This window comes from Rhamphochromis longiceps, linkage group LG17 (genome assembly GCF_057381845.1).
Source record: "Rhamphochromis longiceps isolate RC_006_pf linkage group LG17, R_longiceps_female_GT1.1, whole genome shotgun sequence".
Classification (NCBI taxonomy): Eukaryota; Metazoa; Chordata; class Actinopteri; order Cichliformes; family Cichlidae; genus Rhamphochromis; species Rhamphochromis longiceps.
In genome coordinates, this window is record NC_140573.1 from 17688487 (window position 1) to 17708519 (window position 20033).

Genomic DNA, 20033 nt, shown 5'->3' on the forward strand with positions numbered 1-20033 from the left:
TTGATGACGTAGTGTTGCTCACGCAACGATTCTAGAACAGTGGTGTCAAACGTAAGGTCGGGGGCCAGAATCGACCGAGGAAAGACTCCTATCTAGTCTACCCTAAGGTTTCTGGGGGGGAATGATGAAGTGCATAGGTTTTTAACTTTAGGTTTTACAGATTTTGTACTGACTGAAGACTTCACCAGCTGGCATTCATACTACTCCAAAATATTTAAGTAATAGTTAAAAAAATTAAATGACACACAAACAAATTCCCGTTTTCCCACTATCTAGTACAGAAATTTCTGCGAGTCTTTTGTTTTGATTTTTTTTTTTTAAAGCAAATCAAAGTTTGTTGAAAGAAAGACAGAAAGCAAGAAGAGAGAGTTTTTGTTTTTATAGTAAAAAAAGAGAACAAAAACTTTATGTTTTATAAAGACAGTTCAGTCTGGGCAATGAGCTAGTAGAACTTTGTAATTTTACACATTTTTCATGAAGAAACACTGGAGACGTACTTTTGAAGCATCTTTTTCTAATACTTATAAGATATCCCAGGGATTATGTGAAGTTAAATGTGTTTACAACTGTGTTGTAAACACACTAAGATATTCTTAGTGTGTTTACAACACATTTAACTGACAGAAATAATTTTTTTATTTTGTTAGTAGATGCATTAATGACAATAATGCATTCATTTGTGTTATGTTTGATACTACTATCAGTGATAGTTGAGCATTGCTGAACACATCCTATGCCCACTAGGTGGCGATGGAGAGTACCATTTGACCAAATGACCAACTGACGCATAACATGGTTGGAACCACCAGTTAAAATGTAATCTAGATCAATAATGATTATAACCTACTATGTCTTTCCTCTTCCCACTAGGAGGTGCTCTAACTATTGCAGCCAAATGGCACATCAATCTGTTCAGGGCTCGACTCTCATCATGCCCGTGAAGCTTGGGAGAGATTGGCGAATGGTCAAGCTCAACGTGCAGCCATGGCCACACCTTTTCACGAAACTTCAAAAGCTTTGTCATTTAACATCATCGAGGTGGGCCGTTCTATGTAAACTCACAATGTTCACACTGAATCGCCATGATGGTCTGACGGTTATTCTCACCACTTTTGAGGCGGATAGGTTGGCCACGCCCTATGATGATAACTCAAAAACTATGCCATTTGAAATGGTCCAGGGTCTGTAGTTGAGACTGGCCAACTGTCCCACAGCCCAATAAAGGAGATGTGGAAATAGCTTCAGTCTGTTGCAGACTAACGTGAAATTCAATTGATTGATTAACAAGATATTCTTAGTGTGTGTTCTTTCCAGAGGCGTAATAGAAAGTCAGCAGCAGGCCTGAATCAAGTATTACAACATTTTATACATTTTCTAAATCATCCAAATTAGTGCAATCCTGTGACAATGTGACACACAGTTTGTACTTCATTCCATGGTTTTGGTGAAGTACAGTTTAAAACAACTGCGCTTAAAACAACTCCAGCAGCTTTAAAGTTTTAGTTTTAAATCAGCGGGATTAGCCATGTTTTCACGGATTTCGATATTTACAGCATGTTTTCATTGTGATATTGTCAAAAAAGGCCATGAGGTTGATAACAAGAGTGAGCCTAAATGCTGAACCAACAAAGAAACTAATGTTTTAGAGTTTATTTTCACACAAAAGAGTTATGGTAAATACAGGGGAACACAGGGTTCTCTTCCAGATCTGGAGAGTGTGTTATGGTATACTGAGGGAAGAGAGGAGAAATTAGGTAAGTCCGGACTGACGGTACATGTTTGAGGCTGATCAGGAGGTTGTACTGACTCTAAGCAGTTTTGGTGACAGTGCATACTCCATGAAATTAAATGCTATTCATTGCAATATACTGGACATTCACTGATAAGATTCAACATACTGTTTTAGAGAGGTTGAGATTAGATGAACATGGTCCTTCATGAATATGAATGTGTGCTCTTGTGTTATTAAAACAAATGTACTTAAATTAATAGTGTCATCTCTACTCTTCGTCTTGCTCGATGCCAGTAATATAAGGGGTGACGGAAGTTACAGCTATCGTTGTAATCACCCTGTCTCTGGTCTTTTAACTCCAACTACCACAAGTTTAAAGGCTGTAGATTGTAGCCATTACTTTAACACTGTATATAAATGTAACAGGGCTCAGTGCTGGTTTTTACAGTTTGAGCTACTTCAAACTTTACTTGGGAATTTCACATTATCATACTAAAAATAGTAGCTAGGTAGTACTGCTGTAATATTTTCATATGCTATGATGATCTTAAAAGAGCAGAGTTAGGGATTAATACAGTGGGTGATCTTGTTCATGAGAACTCTCTTCTTACTTTTAATCAACTGAAAAGCAAGTTTGGTCTGACCAATAAGGATTTTTTGAAGTACTTTCAGGTAAAGCACTATATTACTTCTAAATTGAAGGATTTTAATGGAGGGTTTGGTCTTTCTCCTACAGAATCACTCATGGTAAAAACTACCCAACTAAAATGTATCACTAAAAAGATTTATAACATTCTCTCTGATCTTAGAATGGATAACTCTAACAAAGTCAAGGGCCAATGGGAATCAGATGTAGGCGTTATAGATGCTGAGGCTTGGGATGAGTTGTGTTGTCGTCCTTTCAAAGCCTTGGCATCTAATTCTATTTGGGAGAGGCAGTTTAAACTTATAAATAGGCTTTATATTACACCCGAGAAGAGGCACATTATGTTTCCAGCTTTGCCTAATCTCTGCAACAAATGTCAGTCTGCTGTTGGTTCCTTTTTTCATTGTCTGTGGAGCTGCCCTGTTATTCTACAGTTTTGGAGATCACTCATAGATAAGCTATGTGTTATATTTAATTGCCGACTGCATCTGGGTCCAAGGACTTGCTTGTTAGGACTAAATGATGAGCTACCTGCCGGCTTTCGCAGCAAAGATCTCCTTCACATACTGCTACACTACGCTCGAAAGTGCATTATGGTACTGTGGATTTCTGATAAGGCTCCATCTATCAACCATTGGCTAGTCTGTGATAAGTATTGTGCCAATGGAAGCCTTCTCTACGGCACTTAAGGACAAACCTTTCCTTTTCTACCGGGACCCTTTTTTGGCCTATCTGGACACTCCTTCTGCTCAGAGGTTGAATTCGGGCTTACGGGATTTAGCCTGGCAACAAAGGGACGATTGTTAACCTTTTTCATTGTTTATTACTATTGCTGTTGGGGTTTTTTTCTACCTCCCACGTCCTGCCATACATGTAGATGCATCTTTGTCCTGTGTATGTATATGCTGGTGACTGCTGTTTTCCTGCTTTGCAATTAAAAGTTCAATTAATAAAAAATAAAAAAAAAATTAAAAAAAAGAGCGGGATTACATCTAGTCATGCTAGCATTAGCCATGTTAGCATATTACATTCAACTGGGGTTGCCAACTTTTTAACTATCAAATAAGAGACACTCTGGCATACCAGAAGCACAATGCACAGCCAGCTGGGCATAGTGTAAATATGTGCTGTATGTTCATAATCATTATCATATAATAAAAATACAATAAAATGTTGGTATATATTTTAATCAACATCTAATCTAAAACAACAAAGTAAATTATAGCAGAAATCACATGGGTATTTCCTTTGAAAAATAAGCAAAAAATATTCAAATAAAGTACTGTAAACAGGCTAAAGTTACCCAGTTTATTATGCTACGCAGACCAAACAGCACCTTGTTTTTATTTATTACTCCTCTTATGACTGGACACAAGCACTGGTCTGAGTCGACAGGCGCACACTCAGAGGTTCAGCTCTCCGTTAATCTTTGATTTTTGAATCCATTTACTCATAGTGCTCTTTTAAATTGTATATTTAAAAAGATTTTCAAAATCTGTTTTTTAATTTAGAATTCAAAAATGTTTTTTTAAACAAGGCTTTCATTGAGAGTTTTTTTTTGTGAAATCTATTTTTGATTTCAAGTATTTATTAATGGCTCAATAATTCATTTTGAAATATGAAATAAGAAATCAAATCAAAAATAATACCATTTATTCAACTTATTAAAGAGTCAGTGAATTTTTCCACAACATCTCATTTTGCATCTGCCCTCTAAATATTAAAATGCATTCTCCTAAACTACATTAAAGGTCCACAAGTAAACTAATTTATTTGACACTGGCTTGCATATCTTTTTTCTTTTTAATTTAATGTCAACTTTTTACTCAGTCATCCTCTTCTTCCTCCTCTTCTGTCGCCTCCATTTCCTCTCGGACAGCCTGTTGCTCCTCTAAAGCTTCTTTCAGGGTCTGTTCCTCCTCCAATGATGGGTCCAAGGCCTCTGTGATTTCGGGAACACTAGGATATTCTTTCTGTGGCAGTGGGAGGACAGGTGGGGTATACCCTCCTCCAGTATACTTTAAACCCCATCCAATATATATGTTGTCAAACTTCCTGTATTAAGAGACAGCACATGGTACTTTGTAATTACACCTTCAGGACATTATGATATCATATGTACAAACAAAGGCACTCTGATTTTCTCACTTACTTTCCACAGGCATACGCATATGCGCCTGGCCAGAGGTTAGAACGCAGCACTGCTACTGCATGCTGAGATGTTAGTGTGGAGGACAAACTAAGGCTCCAGGGAGGAGTGTTGAACATTTCTGAGAAAAAACAGACTCAATATAAATAAATAAATAAATAAATAAATATAAACATGTATATATACATATATGTATATATATGTATATATACGGTTATATATATATATATATATATATATATATATATATACGGTTATATATATATATATATATATATATATATATATATATACGGTTATATATATATATATATATATATATATATATATATATATATATATATATATATATATATATACGGTTATATATATATATATATATATATATATATATATATATATATATATATATATATATATATATATATATATATATATATACGGTTATATATATATACGGTTATATATATATATATATATATATATATATATATATATATATATATATATACGGTTATATATATATATATATATATATATATATATATATATACACTCATACATGTATGCTGAATGAAATTTTGGGCAACATTATGACCTTCTCATCAGTGTGAGAAACTAAACTACTGGTTTGCCTGAAAAGTGTCCAAAGTCAAAGACTGACCTGCATCTTGGGAGATAGGTGTAAACATAGGGGGTCCAACCTCTGGCTCTGGCTCATCAGGCTCTTCTTCCTTCTCATCAGCTTCTCCCTCCTCATTAGATTCCTCTCCTGGTTTTACTGCCAAGTTCACCCATGTACAGCGACCCTAAAATCATTTTTTTTTACACATTATTTAAAGGCAATAGAGGCTCCAGCATCACTGCGACCCTGAAGAAGATGGATGGACAAATCCAGACACACTCAATAGGTGAAAGAATGCCCACGAACCTTGTCTGATCAGACCCATACCTGCAGCAAGATGTGTTGAACATGATGCACCCAGTTAGACAAAGACTCAGCCATTTCAGCAGCTGGAATACCCTCAAAGTCTGGATTTGGTTCATAGTTGCTCTGGGATACTTCATCTTCCTCATCACCTTCTTCCTCTAGAACCTGGTAGAAGCCCTGAGGGCTTACTTGTGTGCCAGCAGAGATTCGGGCAATTTGTGCTCGTAAATAGTTAGCTTCATTCCCAGGAAAAGGTGGGTAGCTCACAATTGGGGTGTCCAGCTTCCCAGTGAAAATTTTGCGGATCTGTCGAGCAGCAGTGATCTGTGCAGGACTGACGGAAGGTAACTTTACCCAAGGAAGACCAGGCTCATTGCACACGTAGTAAACAAACTTATTAGCACCTGTTCCTGTGGCTTCCTTTGGCACAACTGATGGGGGTTTATAGGTCGACTGAGGAAGTTGATCTATCTGAAAGCAAAAGCACATTTGGACTAAATTAATAATTCACCAATTAATTTTACTTCAATACTTTGTGAAATAATAGGGTGGGGGAGTAGATCCTACCCTTTTCCTCAGCTCCATAATTTCATTTTTACAACTGTTTTTGTATTTTTTTTGATTGTACCATTTTTTTTATCATTGTATTGTTTGTGATATTACAGTATATAGTATATATTGTATATCATAATAACACAGAGTACTGTGTTAATATGATTCACTGTTGTCTAGTACTGTTATCGTGATAGAGCTCCCCAATATTGAGGAGGTACTTTGTTGTGGAAAACAAAGTAGAGAAGTACCTGGTATCAAAAGTAAATGAAGTTTACGTTGCAATGGAGCAGATGACATGCAAAGGCAGAGGAGTGTAACATCAGTGTAAAAAGTAGGAATGTGTTTTTTTTTACTACTCTTTATTACAAGCATATCTAATTCATTTTCAATACCACACTTTTTACTTCCTCACCTCATTCTCCTGAGTATCAGCCTCTCGCTCCTCTTCTTCAGCTGGTTCATCGATGCTATGGTCGTCCCCTTCAACAACAGCTTCAGCAACAATATAGCTGTTCTCTGTTCCCAAAATTTTGCCCCATAGTCGGCATTGCAACAGCAGCTGTGACTCAACAAGCTGCTTGAGAGCAAGAAAAATTCTCTGCATCTCCTCTCTGCCCAAACCCACTCCAGCCTGCTCCAGGTAGAAGCTCAACTCACTCACATTAGGAAGAGGTGTTTCCACCTAAAAAGACCAATAAGCTGTGTTACACAATACAAATTCAGTTTTATATACTGAACAAGTAATACAAACATAAAGTTCCCAAGAAATTAAAAGAGTTATTAAAGATATAATATAAGAGTCATTGGATTAAATTCAGCTGGAGTACAAAATATCTTACAAATGTGTTAAGTAAAATACTACAGGCAGAAACTCCGTGCTCCACAAAGCCCATACACATACAAAAAAAACTATTATTATGACCTATTACTGTCCACAAAGTCAATATCCTGCATAGAAACACTAGGAAGGAGTCTGATGATGTTCACTCTACAGTTTTAACCACCTTGATTAGCACTAGGATTAGCACTTTAGTTTAACACAACTTGTAGCAACTCCTTTCCCCCAATGAAGGATGACACTTTACTGATTAATTTTTAGGTGTAATGGCAATAAATCCTCATTTTCACCATAAGAGCTGGAAATCTGTACACAAAAACAGCATATAAGTTAAAATCCACATTCTTCAATCCCATTGACAGAGGTGTATAAAATCAATCACCTAATGAAGCAGGCTGCCTTTACAGACATTTGGAAAAGAACATCCTTCTAAAGAGCTCATTGAAGCATCAAAAACTAGTGAATGAAGTATCTGCGTTTTTTTTAATGTTTTTTATTTTTATGTATATGGTTCAAATTCTCATGTATTGCAAAATGTCAATTAAAAAGTTATAACTACATATAATGAACTTTATGCATTGCAGGGTTGGAAGGATATTGCCGCTATAGAGAGAAGAGGCTATGTATTTTTTTCTCACCTTCATACAACCTGAGGATTTACTGCAGAAAACGATGTAGCTCAATATTAATATTTTCATTAACAATCTCTAATGGTCAGCATGTCACTGTTGTCTCTAAAAATATGACAAACTAATGCCTCGTTCTCTTCTTTCCTCTGTCTTCTGTCATACACTGACTAGTACTTGGAGTATCACCCATTTGACATCACCAGAACCATCCAACCCCTAGACCAGTGATGACTCTACTTTCTGGGATTTGGAGGCTAGTATGGAGCTCAGTAAGAAAGGGTGAAGTGGGGCTTCTCCCTAGAGGAGGCCTTAAAAGATCCAGCAGGACAAGTTTCTAGAATCTGAGTTTAGCCCAGAAAAGCTCAGGCGCTGGCTGGTTGTACAGGGGTTAAAGAAGAGGCCTCAACAGGAAGTTGCACAGAGGCCGCAGGACATCTGGGCAGATGGAGTGCCCAGCTCTATCAACCTGGACTCCCACAGCTACAAATGCACCAGTCAAAACCTGAATGACCCGGGACATCACAGCTATGAAGAAGCATAGGATAGCACCACATCTTAAAGCTGATGAAAAGTGACAGTTATTGACAGTTATTTCTACAGTCCAACCTGTACCAAGAACTTCTGATGGTGAGGAAAAAACCTGAAACGGAGCAAGGCAAACACACTTCCCTGGTGAAGTTCAATCGCAGTGAATTATTAGTTATTAATAATCTCTGGCTCTGTTCCACCGCATGTCTTTGATTCCGTCTTCCTCACCTCATCCAAAACCAGTCATGACAGATGGCCATCCCTTCCTGAGCCTGTTTCTGCTCAAGGTTTCTTCCTGTTAAAACTGAGATTTTTCTTCTCACTGTCGCCAAGGCACTTACTCATAGGAGGTCATATGATTGTTGGGGTTTTCTCTTTTTTCTCTGAATTGGTGTAGGATCTACCTTACAATATAAAATGCCTTGAGGCAACTGTTGTTGTGATTTGACACTATATAAATAAAACTGAATTGAACGGATCCACAACCTAACCTCATATCCATCACCTTAGCATTTAACAAAGGGACAGATTGCTGTATATAAAAGTTGTAGAACAAACAGTGTAGGTGTGTGTGGTCAATACCAGTTCCTCCTCGTGATCCACATCTTTTGGCCGAGTAAAGAGCAGGCGCTGTTGCTTAGCCAGCTCCACATCAGCTGTAGTCTCTGGAAGATCTTGCAGAGTGCTCTGCATCTCTTCTAACAAACCCCGTTTTACATCACTGCTTATATCCTCTATCACATCCACTGGATTTTGTGGCTGCTCATCCATCAACTTCGTCAGCAAGCGAGTGAGGTGGTCATAACTAGAACATCAGTTACACAGTTTGGTACATATCAACCTATAAATCTTAGTTGTACATATTAGCACACATATTAATACACAGATACCATATGGTTCCACAAGACATTTTGTCAAAGGTTTTTCATGAGACTATTCTGTTGTATTGCTGTATTATTTCATCTAAACTGCCTTTTCTTTTTACTGCATCTTTAAATGCTGCAAAATTTGGTCTTGCAACAGTTTTGAAGTTCTCACCTCTAAAGGTGCATTTCCCCTGGCAACTCACATGGGCAGCACAATACTAGTTAACATGCAAAAATTTAGCCAGAATTTAATTAGAGTGAAAAAGAAGCTCTTGTGTCACTAAATAAGTCACAGACACCAGTTCCAGTGGTTGTGGCTCAGGATGCCGTGAGCGTACATCTACTAATCAGACCACCATCTATGGGGGTTTTATCCCGAGGGATCATCAGAGATCATCAGATGACGGAAAACTGAGACAATATATACACACAGTAAGTAATTAGGGAGGTGGTAAACATCAGGAAAGATAGCTGCAAACAACTCGGAATTAACGAGACAGGAAATAAAGAAATAATACATGAACTAACACACACACATACAGAAACCCAATATGCGTTCAAATAGCCAATTTTGCTTAGGAAGGTTCCTAACTAACAGACGTGATATGGAAGTATCTGCATGGAGGACATAATAGTATTCTTCAAATACTAAGCTTCAGTGCTTTAATGCTTGCATCCTCTGCATAGCATACTGGACCATCCTTTATGAAAGGGGAGGAGAAACTGAAGAATGCAGAACGTTATTGTATAATGGCATTACAAATCAAATGATAAAAGTGTGCTTAAGGTTCTTTATAACCAGTATTTATTAGTAATGTTCTTTGCTGTAGAGACAAGGAAAGCGACACTGAACATGATACACATAACACTAGAGACTATCAAAATAAAACTGCAAACAGACAGAGGCCAGACACAGGAAGACAAGGGAAACAAACAGAGACAAGACTGACTAAATAAAGGGAATGCAGGGAGGCGACACAGAGACAAGACTAGGAAGACAAACACAAAGAAAGTGAAGACAGAGAGAGAGCAAGAGAGAGAATGACAGGGAAAGAGGGAGAGAGACATGGAGACAAGACAGAGACAAAAACTTGACATTCGCAACCAGACATAACATGCTACACATAGGGGATTGCTGGGGAGGATCCACAGAGACCAAGTCAAACAGGACACGGAAGGAAACGAAACTCAGTGAAATCAGAATGAACTAGATCTAGGGGTTATACAGCTATGGATATCATTACAAAATCTTATCCATAGCCCGATAATGCCCTGGTGCCAATACAGCTTTAACATGTTTCAAACATTTTTGCATATATGTTAATAGTTACATTTGGATCACAGATCAAATAACATCGAATTAAGCAAAGGAGTTATAAAGAAAGGGAGAATGTTGAAATTCAGTGAATGTCTCTGTTTAGGAAAGTTTATTCATGCTTATTGCATTGTACAGCTAACTTTTCAAAAATGGAGGTACTGGTCTTGTAGTGTGGAGGCAAAGCTATGGAATCACAAAACATAATGATACGATTTGGTGTAAATATCATATTATATTATAAATGTGTTCATTATTATAACTTAGATTACATCAGCAAGGAAGCTGATTAAATATTGACCGATAACGTATTGCGAATGGGTGGGATTAAATAAGTGTGCACTTCTTCCCACTGCTTTCGATATGTAACTGAATCAGAACCGGTGAAGCAATGTTGAAATGTATTGGCTTTATTTTGTATAGCTTTTTTTTCTTTTCTAAATGAACTTGTGCACATTGTTTACATGATTGAAATAAATTAACAAACAGACAAGTAGGTCATGAGAGCATCAGATACTAACTAGTACTATAAAAAGGTAACTTACAGGTTCAGGTTGCTCTTTGTGCTGTTTTTCAACATATAAGACTTGAACGCGGCAGCTGACTGCACTCTCTCCTCTTTTCCGTCCATCGTTCGTCAACTACGTCTGAGGTATGGACAGAGTAACGGTTTATACAAGCGTGGAAAAGACTTCCAAAATTTCGTCTTACCGCTTTCTCAATGTACCGCCGTATACAGACTCCAAGGGTTGCTATAGTTACTGTAACGGTGGCGCTCGCTAACAGAGGGCTCTGGTTGCTAGGCTCGCGGATGCACCCTGGCGGTTAGTGATGTGCGACACCACTGCTTGCCTTTGCTATCCGATACCAGGATGTGTTTGGAAAATTAAAACTATACCGTCATAATGAATGCAAGACATCATACTTCTTGTTATTATTGTTTAATTAATAAGAATTATTAAAAAGAATTTTTTTAAAAACCACTGAAAGATCAATACGTACATTTTAAAATATTTAACTAACAATCAAAAACAAATGTGCCCGACTGAATATAAAACATTATATAAACATTTTATAGATACATTATATTATCTATTTTATGTATAAAATATTTTGAGTTGTATTTTTATTTTTTAAAGCCTAAATGGCTGTTTTACTGCAAGTATATGGTCTATTCTAATACACCTAGTCTATATAATCCACTTTAAATCTCGACAATTTGGACAAATTGGATTCTGTAGTTTTAAGGATGCAGGGAATTTCCATTAATTAAACATCAACACAAATCTACACCTAGACATAAATCACTTTCCAAAATTCAGCAACAGTGGTACAAGTTGCCAACAACTCACATTTGTCCTTTTGTACCTGGATAGTGTTCACCTGCAGCACCAAAGGGCTTTGTGAGAAATGCCTGCCTTGCAGTCTCTGCTCTTATTCATCCCAGGGATGTTCGATTGGGTTGAAATCGGGACTCTGTGCAGGTGAAGTTCTTACACACCAAACTCACTCATCCATGTCTTAATAGACCTACTCTGGACTACGCTGACAGGCGTGATAATAAGGATTCTTTATTTGGCATGAAGTCTGTACTTTATTGCTTACTTACTGATGCTTACAAATAAAGCTTTAATTATCTGATGTGCAAAACCACAAGCAGTTATGAGAATTTGAGTTGTAGGACTTGAGGGAAGAAGGTCTTCGTGAAACTCAGGAGAGACATTAGTATGTAAGATCATTTTAATTTTATACAGTTGACTGTAAATAACAAAAAAATTTACATTTAAACTGCAAGCTGTGCTCCATGGTAATTTAGGAGCAAAGTACCAAGAGAAGCACGACAAATCAAGGTCTACGTCACACCACGAATGCTTGTAGCAGACAGTTTAAAATGAGAAGTTTGCATCAAACTGTAGAAGCACAATGCAGGATGAATTCAGATTGAGCAGAGGGTCCTTACTCAATAAAATAGAGGGTCCGGAGGGTTCGCTCTCTCTTTGCCACGCTTTTCTGCCCCATTTTCTTGTTTTGCCTTCTCTTCTGTGTTGTTTTGTCTTTTGCACGTGAATATGTGGAAGGCTCTATAGCCTGGGGTTGCACTGCTTTGTGTTGTCCTGCTGTTCTGTTGGTTGTGACAGTCTGTTTTATCGTTTATATGACTCCATTCAATAAACAAACTCTGCTCTTTTCCAGATGATCTTTTTGAGTGGGCTGATTTTTAGTTGGACATAAAAAAAACTCAATATGCAAGCTGGATAGAGTTGATTACTTTGGCTTTAAAATTTAGGACCCAACAAACCACACTCATTCATCTCCTGATCACCAGTCTGTTTCTGGTGCCATACAACAGAGGCTGGCTGGTTGTTATAGCAGTCCTTCTTTACTCACTCCATTGCTTCTGTGCACGTCTCCCAATGTTGCTGTTGGCTGGGCAGCTTCTCCTCCATATTTGTACTTGGGGATGATTTGAAGGAGCAGCTGAATGATGGGGCAAGAGCAGCAGCTGGTCAAAGGCACAGGCTATTAGGGTGGATGACCCTATATTATCCATGTTCCACCCTTTGTTTTTTTTAAATATATTTGGTTTTCAACTTAGCTATATTGAAGTAAAGAAAATATTACTGTTAGCAACAAATTGTGTTTAATTACCTTTAAACACAAGGTGACCTCAGTACTGACCTAAATAATTAAAAATTAACCCTGTAACCTGACCAATCCATCTGCATACTGGAACTGTCCACTGTTTTCATACTCCAGCATGTCAAGTGCAACCTCACAGCTCTCCTTGACAACACGCTCTTGGTCTTCACGGTAACGCTGCAGCACGGCCAGACACTCGTCTTTGCCAATTGAGCCTAGAGCCTCCGCTGCCTCGTGCCGGACCATGGGGTTCTCGTTGGAACGCTCCAAAGCTGCACGGAGGGCTGGGACTGCTGCTGGATGCTGCATCTGCCCCAGAACATAGCCAATCTCATGACGGAACAGAGCACTGGAGCATTGCAGGCCTGGAGGCAAACAGAATCGGATGCACATATTAATTTCCATCTGCGTAGTTCTACATACTTATTTTTATACTTCACAAGGATTTACAGTTACTGACTTTCATATATGCATATATTTTATTAGGTGCTCAGTAACGACATCTTCAAGTTCCTTGAGTGTTCTAGAACCATAGTTTGCATGTAGTATTATCAGATTAACGATGACTGCTGAGTGAAATAAATGTTCACATAATTGTTTACCATAAAGTTGGACCTTACCGTCTCCTAGTGCCAACACAGCCTCCTCAGTGCCAAGGTTACGCAGGGCAAACATGGCACGGTAGCGGTCAAAGAGTGGCAGGCTTTCATCCAGCAGTGCGGAGCGCAGCTCTGGCACGCTCTTCCTTGCTGCTGGAGGGGCTGGGTCTACAGAGCAGTAGGGGTTTTTATCTGCGTGTCCGTCCTGCAACGTTTTCTCTCCTCCACTCTGAAGCCATTCTAGCCGTCGAACAGCCAGTTGACATGTCTCTGCAACCTGTATAGATTGTCAACTTTTATGTTATTTTCTGTATCAACCGAGTGTTAATAATTGAGAGTGCAAGCTGCAATTTTAGTTGTGGTTTCAAGTATCAAGAGTAACTGAAATTATCACCAAATGTAAACCTCAAAAAATAATAAATGGCATTTTTTTATAAATAAAAATATGTCCAATTATGAAGTTAAAACACTGAAATACTGAGGCAAATGAGATTATATACTGGGAAAGTCAGTGGTTCAGTCCAGGCCTATGAGATCATAGGTGTGAGTTAACTGTCAAGTGTGTGACTGTGCTAAATAAAGCACAGTTGTATGAAGCATGCTAAATGACATATCAGACTTGAATTCTTCCAAAAGTTGAAGTCATATTTACTTTGTCTCTGCTTAGCGTCTCTTAAAGTTCCTCTGACTTACATATTTAATGTTTCTGACAAACAAAGAAACAACATGAGATGATGAGTATATGAGGACCATTATGACTGTATTTTAACCAGTCAATTTCAAACTGCTGCTCTGCTCACATTCAGTTTTTATGACCGTAACATGGTATGTATACCCTCTGAAAATTAGCAAGATTTTGTTACCACTCACTTAGAACTCACCAAATCAAATGGTGGAGAGTCCCAGGTATTTAAACCCTAGTGGGGGTTGTGCCTTAATGTGGCCATTATGCTCACCATGTCTCACACTGACTTTCGTTGTGACAAAACCTGGCACATTGTGCTGCAGCCACCACAAGAAAGTTTTTCCTTCCCACTGTTGCCAAAGCGCTTTCTCATAGGAGGTGATATGATTGCTGGGGTTTTGAATTGAATTGATAAGACAGCTGCAGGGAGTTTATAGATACACCAAGAGTAAAAACCAGTAGACCAGAAAATTCACACTGAATGTTGAATGTTAGCAATTTGAAGGAGTGAAATAAACCAGGAGTAAATGGAACACAGTTTTAGTTACCCTTGTAAACTACTGCTATAACTCCAACACGGCTTGAGCACCTCTGGGAATTTAAGTATTGGGTGGACAAAGTTCCATAGTCCCACATTTTAAGGAAAGTTTCACCAATACAGGAAATGATTGATACAGGTGACAATATTGTTAAGTATATATGATTAATTAGATAAAGTTCTACTGGAAAAACTGGCAATAATTGAAGCAGAGAGCAATAATTTTAGTAAGCTTGCATGTGCAAAGATGATCGATGGGATTGTTCCCATCTGTGTCTTACAATCTGAGGAAATGGTAAAGTGGGGGTGGTTGACCTTGAAAATGGGTAAACAGACATGGGTATCACACTGGTATTGTTGTAAATGTTGCCTAGTAGCAATGGTACGAAAACAGCTGTCTCTGTAATAGAGTGGGAGTGAACAGGATTTATGCTGTAAAGACCACAAGAGTGAAGGGTTAGTTCAATGCCTGTGGACAGATTGTGTGAATCCCAGTGGTTTCGGTGAAGGCAATTTCGCTTGAAAAAGTTCAAAGCAGTTGAGGAATGACAGGTTGTAGTACACAAAGGGAATGTCTTTATTAATGCATTAGCTCTTAAACCAGATGTGCCATTGAACTCTAAACAGCTGAACTTTACATTACTAAATAAAAGGGGGTATGACAGCAAGTCAGAGGTGACAGATTGCTTTCCAGTGGCTGCCCACGAGGTGTATAAAGCCTTGCTTGAGGTTCTCTGACAATATATTAAGTCATTAGTGCCAAGACAGACAACTATTGCAGAGACTTTGTGGTCTTAATGTCCTTCATGTGGGCACCGCCATGTGTCAGACCATAGAGCGATCAACAACAAGCACCAGAATTAAAAGGACGCTCAAGGTGGTGGCAGATGGTGAGCAGTTAGGGGGCACAGTAGCATGTCATCAATCAGATGCAGCAGTAGGAGCAGTAACAGCAGCAGAAATAGAGGTGGCAGTGGCAGCAGCAGTACCCAACAAGACAAGCGCTGATCCCCAACTTACAAGACGGAGTCTTGGATATCATCTTGTAACACTGAGTATACCAGCAGACAATGTCAGAGCAGCAAGCAGTTAATAAACAGGCTAAAAAAATAAATAATAATAATAATGATAATATTTTAAAAAGGCTAGCAAGGAAAACCACACTTCAGGGATGGATTGGAATGCAGTGGTGACACTATAGAGTTGAAGATGTCAAAGTAGAGGGCATAGTTTCTGTACCACCAAAGATTTAATACACTTAGTAAAAGGTTTTAGGAAAAAACTTTAAAAGGCAGCAGGAAACATCAAGAGCAGCCTGAAAGATGGCCGTTAGGAGGTGATGTGACAATAAAGGCATGACAACAACCAGTCAACAACAGTCAATCAAGTTTTTCAGTTACTTTCAAAATTAATTAATATCCTGTTAAATTAGTCCAAGCCTAAATTGTAGGTCTGTTCTGTAGCAGGTAAAATGGAAATCAAGTTGAAAGTTGCAGGCAAGTTTTGTGATATGCTCTTACCTCAATGACAGGATCCTGACTGTACTCTTTCAGTAGGTTCAAAACCACAGAATCACCAATTGCCCCCAGAGCTTCCCCTACAAGTACACAGAGATAGCAGTCAGACTTCAAAACTGCACCGCTGTTTCCAGCTTTCATTTGTTTTTGCATCCTGCAAGTCTCAAAATATTTTCTGAAAAGCATCCATCATGCTTACGCCAGGAAAGTATTGTGAGTTTGCATACACATGTATGTAAACTTATACTTTTCTACACAAACTTATGTTTAGCAGAAAGAGAGTGGTTAAATATTAGCTCACTAACAGTCCCTCATGCCAAATGCACATTCTCAGTTTCTTTCAGTTCAACATGACCTTCTTTAGGGACAATTCTGTCAAAGTGTGGCCTTTTCGCAAGGCACCTAGTGCTCCTTACAAAGACCACTAAAGCATTTTAATGTGGGGGCAGTATATTTGGCTACTCATTTTAGTATTTATTGTTTTGGCAGTCCTTGATATCATTCAGATGCCATGATTGTGTACTGCAGTGGATGGAATTCCAGCTCCACTGTCTGCATAAATGGTCCTTGTGGTGCTCTAGAGACCAGAGCAAGCTAGGGAGAGGATTGCATCTCTCAAACCAGAACCTGCAGTACATGAAACTGGTCTACATGTCATTACTCCATCTCCACAAGGCTGCAGCACAAAAAAAACAACAACGTTGTAACCAGCCCAAAATGGCAAAGCTTCAGACTCAATTGACAAGCAGCTGATTATACGATTATACTGCTTTTTGTCACAAAGTACTTAGCAAAGATAAGATTTGTGAAGGAGCAACTAAATTATATTATTTACCGTAATTGTCGGGCTATAAGCCGCTACTTTTTGCACAAGCTTTGAACCCTGCGGCTTTTAGTCAGGTGCGGCTTTTCTATAGATTGTCCATGATTTTTGTGATATCGTAAGACGATTTGTTTTGTTTGTTCCGCTGTTGTACGGCACTACGTTGCCTGGCGGAAGGATCGGGGTTCAAGAGTGGTATGTTGGTCACATGTCCATCCGCCAGGCAACATAGTGCCGTACAAGTAGCGCGAAAAACAAACTTCAAAGTAGCGCTACGCGTTCAGCGGGAGTCGTGGATGACGAGCGGCGATAAACTTGCGAAAAGCAAGTTGTGCTCAACTCCACCGGTGGAATCTGACAGCGTGGAAAAGTGTGCAAACATCCACGATCACCAACGGATTTCGAAGGGCTGGACTGCTGCATGATGAAGAGGAGGACACCGCCACGGCCCTTCAGAGGGTGTTCGACTCTGACACTGACAATGACAATGAGGATTATCTTTGGTTTTGAAAGTGACAACGAAGGAGAGAAGCGGAGAGTGGATGACGAAGCCATCCTGAGCCTGTTCGTTTCCGACACTGGAGAAGAGGACTTTGGTGGTTTTAGTGCGCAGGAAGATGGTGGTGAATGACTGACTTTTCTTCTTGTTAAAGCCGTGTCACTGCACCTGAGCCTAAAAGGTAGTCTGAATCTATTTTTCTGGTGTGCTGTAGGTTACTGTTATGTACTACATTTGTTACTCATTTATGAAGCACAGCACATGTGCAAATATGTACCCATAACTTGATTTTCAAAATATTAATAAAAGGGGTGTGTCTCCAAACAGCCATCTCTTTCCTGACAATTCGCTTTGTGCATATTCTCTTACATATGATGAGTCAATATTGAAACACCTGCGGCTTTTGGTCAGGTGCGGCTAATGTATGTACAAAACAGGATTTTCCCCTGATTTTAGCTTGTGCGGCTAATATTCAGGTGCGCTTTGTAGTCCGGGAAATACGGTAATTGTTTAATTATACCACCTTACCTAAATTACTGTTAGGAAAAAAAATTGATGACACAAGAGAGTAGCTCATTTTCTACTTTTCTGCTACTCTAGGTATTTTACACAGTGCACGTGCGTCTGTATTGCGCGTGTGTTGTAAATACAAAAAGCAGATTAATTGGGAACTTCTGTACTTAGTGCAGCAACAAATGAACACTTGGACACGCACCATCTGTGCAGAGCACAGAGCTTACATAAAACATACTCTGTCAAAATACTTGTGTTGGTAGTACACAGACTCCTCAACCTCATCAAGCATGCTTACCTGCTTCATGCCTAACCATTGGCTCCTGCTGTTTATCTTTGAGAACAGCAGTCAAAGTAGGAATGGCCCGTTTGTCCTGCATCTGTCCCAGGCAGTAAGCCAACTCATGCTTCAGCAGGGCTGATTCATCAGCGAAGGCTTTGCTGATCCATTCTATAGCTTCAGCACCTGACACACACAGATGACACCCTGAATTAGTTCACCCAAAAATCACTACAGGCATTCAGTCACAGCAAATATATTGCAACAATATGCAACAGCTGTGCTGTGATTTCAGTTTACATTAAAAAAAGATCTCTCAGAGAAAAAGAAAAAACTGAATGTCTTGTCTTTCAAACAGTACAGTGCTGCTTTCTGTGATTAAGCCAACCAGACGACGAGGAAAAGACTGGAGGCTGCAAGTCTGAGAACAAGACGTTATTGCAAAGTTTAGGGATTTAAAGATTACTTTTTTCATGTGAGTTTTGTTGGAAAACATAGGGGCTACTAAAATATACTGAAAGGACAGAAACAACCACAACTACATTTGAAAAAAAAGAAAAAAGAAGAAACTGAATGTGTGGGGTGAGTCCCACCCCTACAAACCAATGTTGGAGTCCTAAATACTACTGCAAATCTTGAGTACTGTTACTTAGCTGAGTGCTTTTGTCATTTATCCAGTTTTTGAAAATAAAAAACTCTGTGGTCCTGGTGTTTTACCTCCCAGGTTCCTCAGGGTAAATAAAGCTCTGAACCGCTTGGTCAGGTCCTGTCTCGGGTCCACCAGATGCTGTCCTATTGATGCAACGTTCTCGACAGTAGCCATGCTGCTGTAAAGAGAGCAACACACTTATGACTCTTGGACCTGTAAACTTAGAGCAATGTGAAAGCTTTTTTGTCTTACTAATATTCAAGTCTTATTTATCTTATTTATGCTAAAAATCTAAAACTGCTAGGTGAGAACAAAACGGTTATATAGACTATAACCGAGACATATGAGGATTTTGACTAAATACCTCGAGTCCAGGCCAATATTAAAACCAGCTGCGGAGGATATAGTATTTAGATATCGTTTCTGTCCACGGCCCGCAGCTAACTCTGTACTTTATATGATGTATTATTGATCTTTTTCACGCTTCTCTCCTTCCTGGTGAACACCGCTGTCACTTCACTACATTCCGGTGTCTCGCGCCTGAGTCGGGAGCACGCGCTGAGCACACCGGCTTCCACAAATAAACCATCGCCTATCATTGGCTGAACTCTTTCACAACTACCTCACACGGTATTCACTAACTCCACCACACAACGGTGCTCAGTGTAACCATTGTCTAAACATACCAAGCTTCAGTATGTACAGCGTTTCACACACCTCCGTCACGGTCCCCACAGCACAATCCACGGACAGTCGCAGGAAGCGGTTGTGTCCTTCTTCTTTTTTGTTATTTTTGCAGGTGGTTGGAAAACTACGAAATTGTGTTTTGCCGCCACCAGCTGGTATGGAGTGTAGACTCAAATGTCGCTCCAAAAACAAAAAAAACAGGGCTATTTAAGAACATAAACCACACACCTTTACAATATTTGGAATGGAGGTAGCAATAGAAAAAAAATCTAATAATGTTGTGTGTGTAACTTTTTTCTTTAGTCGGACAGATAAAGTAAAAAAAAAGAAGCTCATGCTATACAAGTGTAGCACAATTTACAGACAGTTGTACGGTTATTACTACTGTGAGGTTATGTCCTTCAAGTAAAAACG

General features: G+C 38.9%; 2 protein-coding genes across 6 annotated transcripts; both read right to left on the reverse strand.

The window, feature by feature from the left end:
- Positions 1-3609: 3609 nt before the first annotated feature.
- On the reverse strand, positions 3610-10946 carry rsph4a (radial spoke head component 4A). The gene is made up of 7 exons (XM_085386616.1): positions 10735-10946; positions 8591-8813; positions 6426-6695; positions 5480-5929; positions 5192-5336; positions 4531-4648; positions 3610-4433 (listed from the first exon to the last, which is right to left on the reverse strand). The coding sequence occupies exons 1-7, from the start codon at positions 10818-10820 to the stop codon at positions 4205-4207; spliced, it is 1521 nt and encodes a 506-aa protein (XP_085242742.1). The 5' UTR covers positions 10821-10946; the 3' UTR covers positions 3610-4204.
- Positions 10947-11747: 801 nt separating this feature from the next.
- On the reverse strand, positions 11748-19715 carry dohh (deoxyhypusine hydroxylase/monooxygenase). Of its 5 annotated transcripts, none has more exons than XM_085386617.1 (6): positions 19619-19715; positions 19001-19110; positions 18302-18469; positions 16172-16248; positions 13450-13705; positions 11748-13194 (listed from the first exon to the last, which is right to left on the reverse strand). In XM_085386617.1, exons 2-6 carry the CDS (start codon positions 19104-19106, stop codon positions 12884-12886), a joined length of 918 nt encoding a protein of 305 aa, XP_085242743.1. In that variant the 5' UTR covers positions 19107-19110; positions 19619-19715; the 3' UTR covers positions 11748-12883. The 5 variants fall into 5 exon arrangements, with proteins under 5 accessions (XP_085242743.1, XP_085242744.1, XP_085242745.1 ...); XM_085386618.1 differs by having other exon boundaries at positions 19001-19107; positions 19619-19707; XM_085386619.1 differs by having other exon boundaries at positions 19001-19107; positions 19650-19706.
- Positions 19716-20033: the final 318 nt, after the last annotated feature.

What these genes read in the sequence shown, in the direction of transcription:
- rsph4a (XM_085386616.1), bottom strand. Translation starts at nt 10,820, where the DNA reads ATGGACGGAAAAGAGGAGAGAGTGCAGTCAGCTGCCGCGTTCAAGTCT. An exon ending in CTGATACTCAGGAGAATGAG is followed by an intron (nt 5,930 to 6,425) that starts GTGAGGAAGTAA and finishes TTTTGCTTTCAG; the next exon opens with ATAGATCAACTTCCTCAGTC. An exon ending in TATGCGTATGCCTGTGGAAA is followed by an intron (nt 4,434 to 4,530) that starts GTAAGTGAGAAA and finishes CTCTTAATACAG; the next exon opens with GAAGTTTGACAACATATATA.
- dohh (XM_085386617.1), bottom strand. Translation starts at nt 19,106, where the DNA reads ATGGCTACTGTCGAGAACGTTGCATCAATAGGACAGCATCTGGTGGAC. An exon ending in TACCCTGAGGAACCTGGGAG is followed by an intron (nt 18,470 to 19,000) that starts GTAAAACACCAG and finishes TGTGTGTGTCAG; the next exon opens with GTGCTGAAGCTATAGAATGG. An exon ending in AATGGTTAGGCATGAAGCAG is followed by an intron (nt 16,249 to 18,301) that starts GTAAGCATGCTT and finishes GTGTACTTGTAG; the next exon opens with GGGAAGCTCTGGGGGCAATT.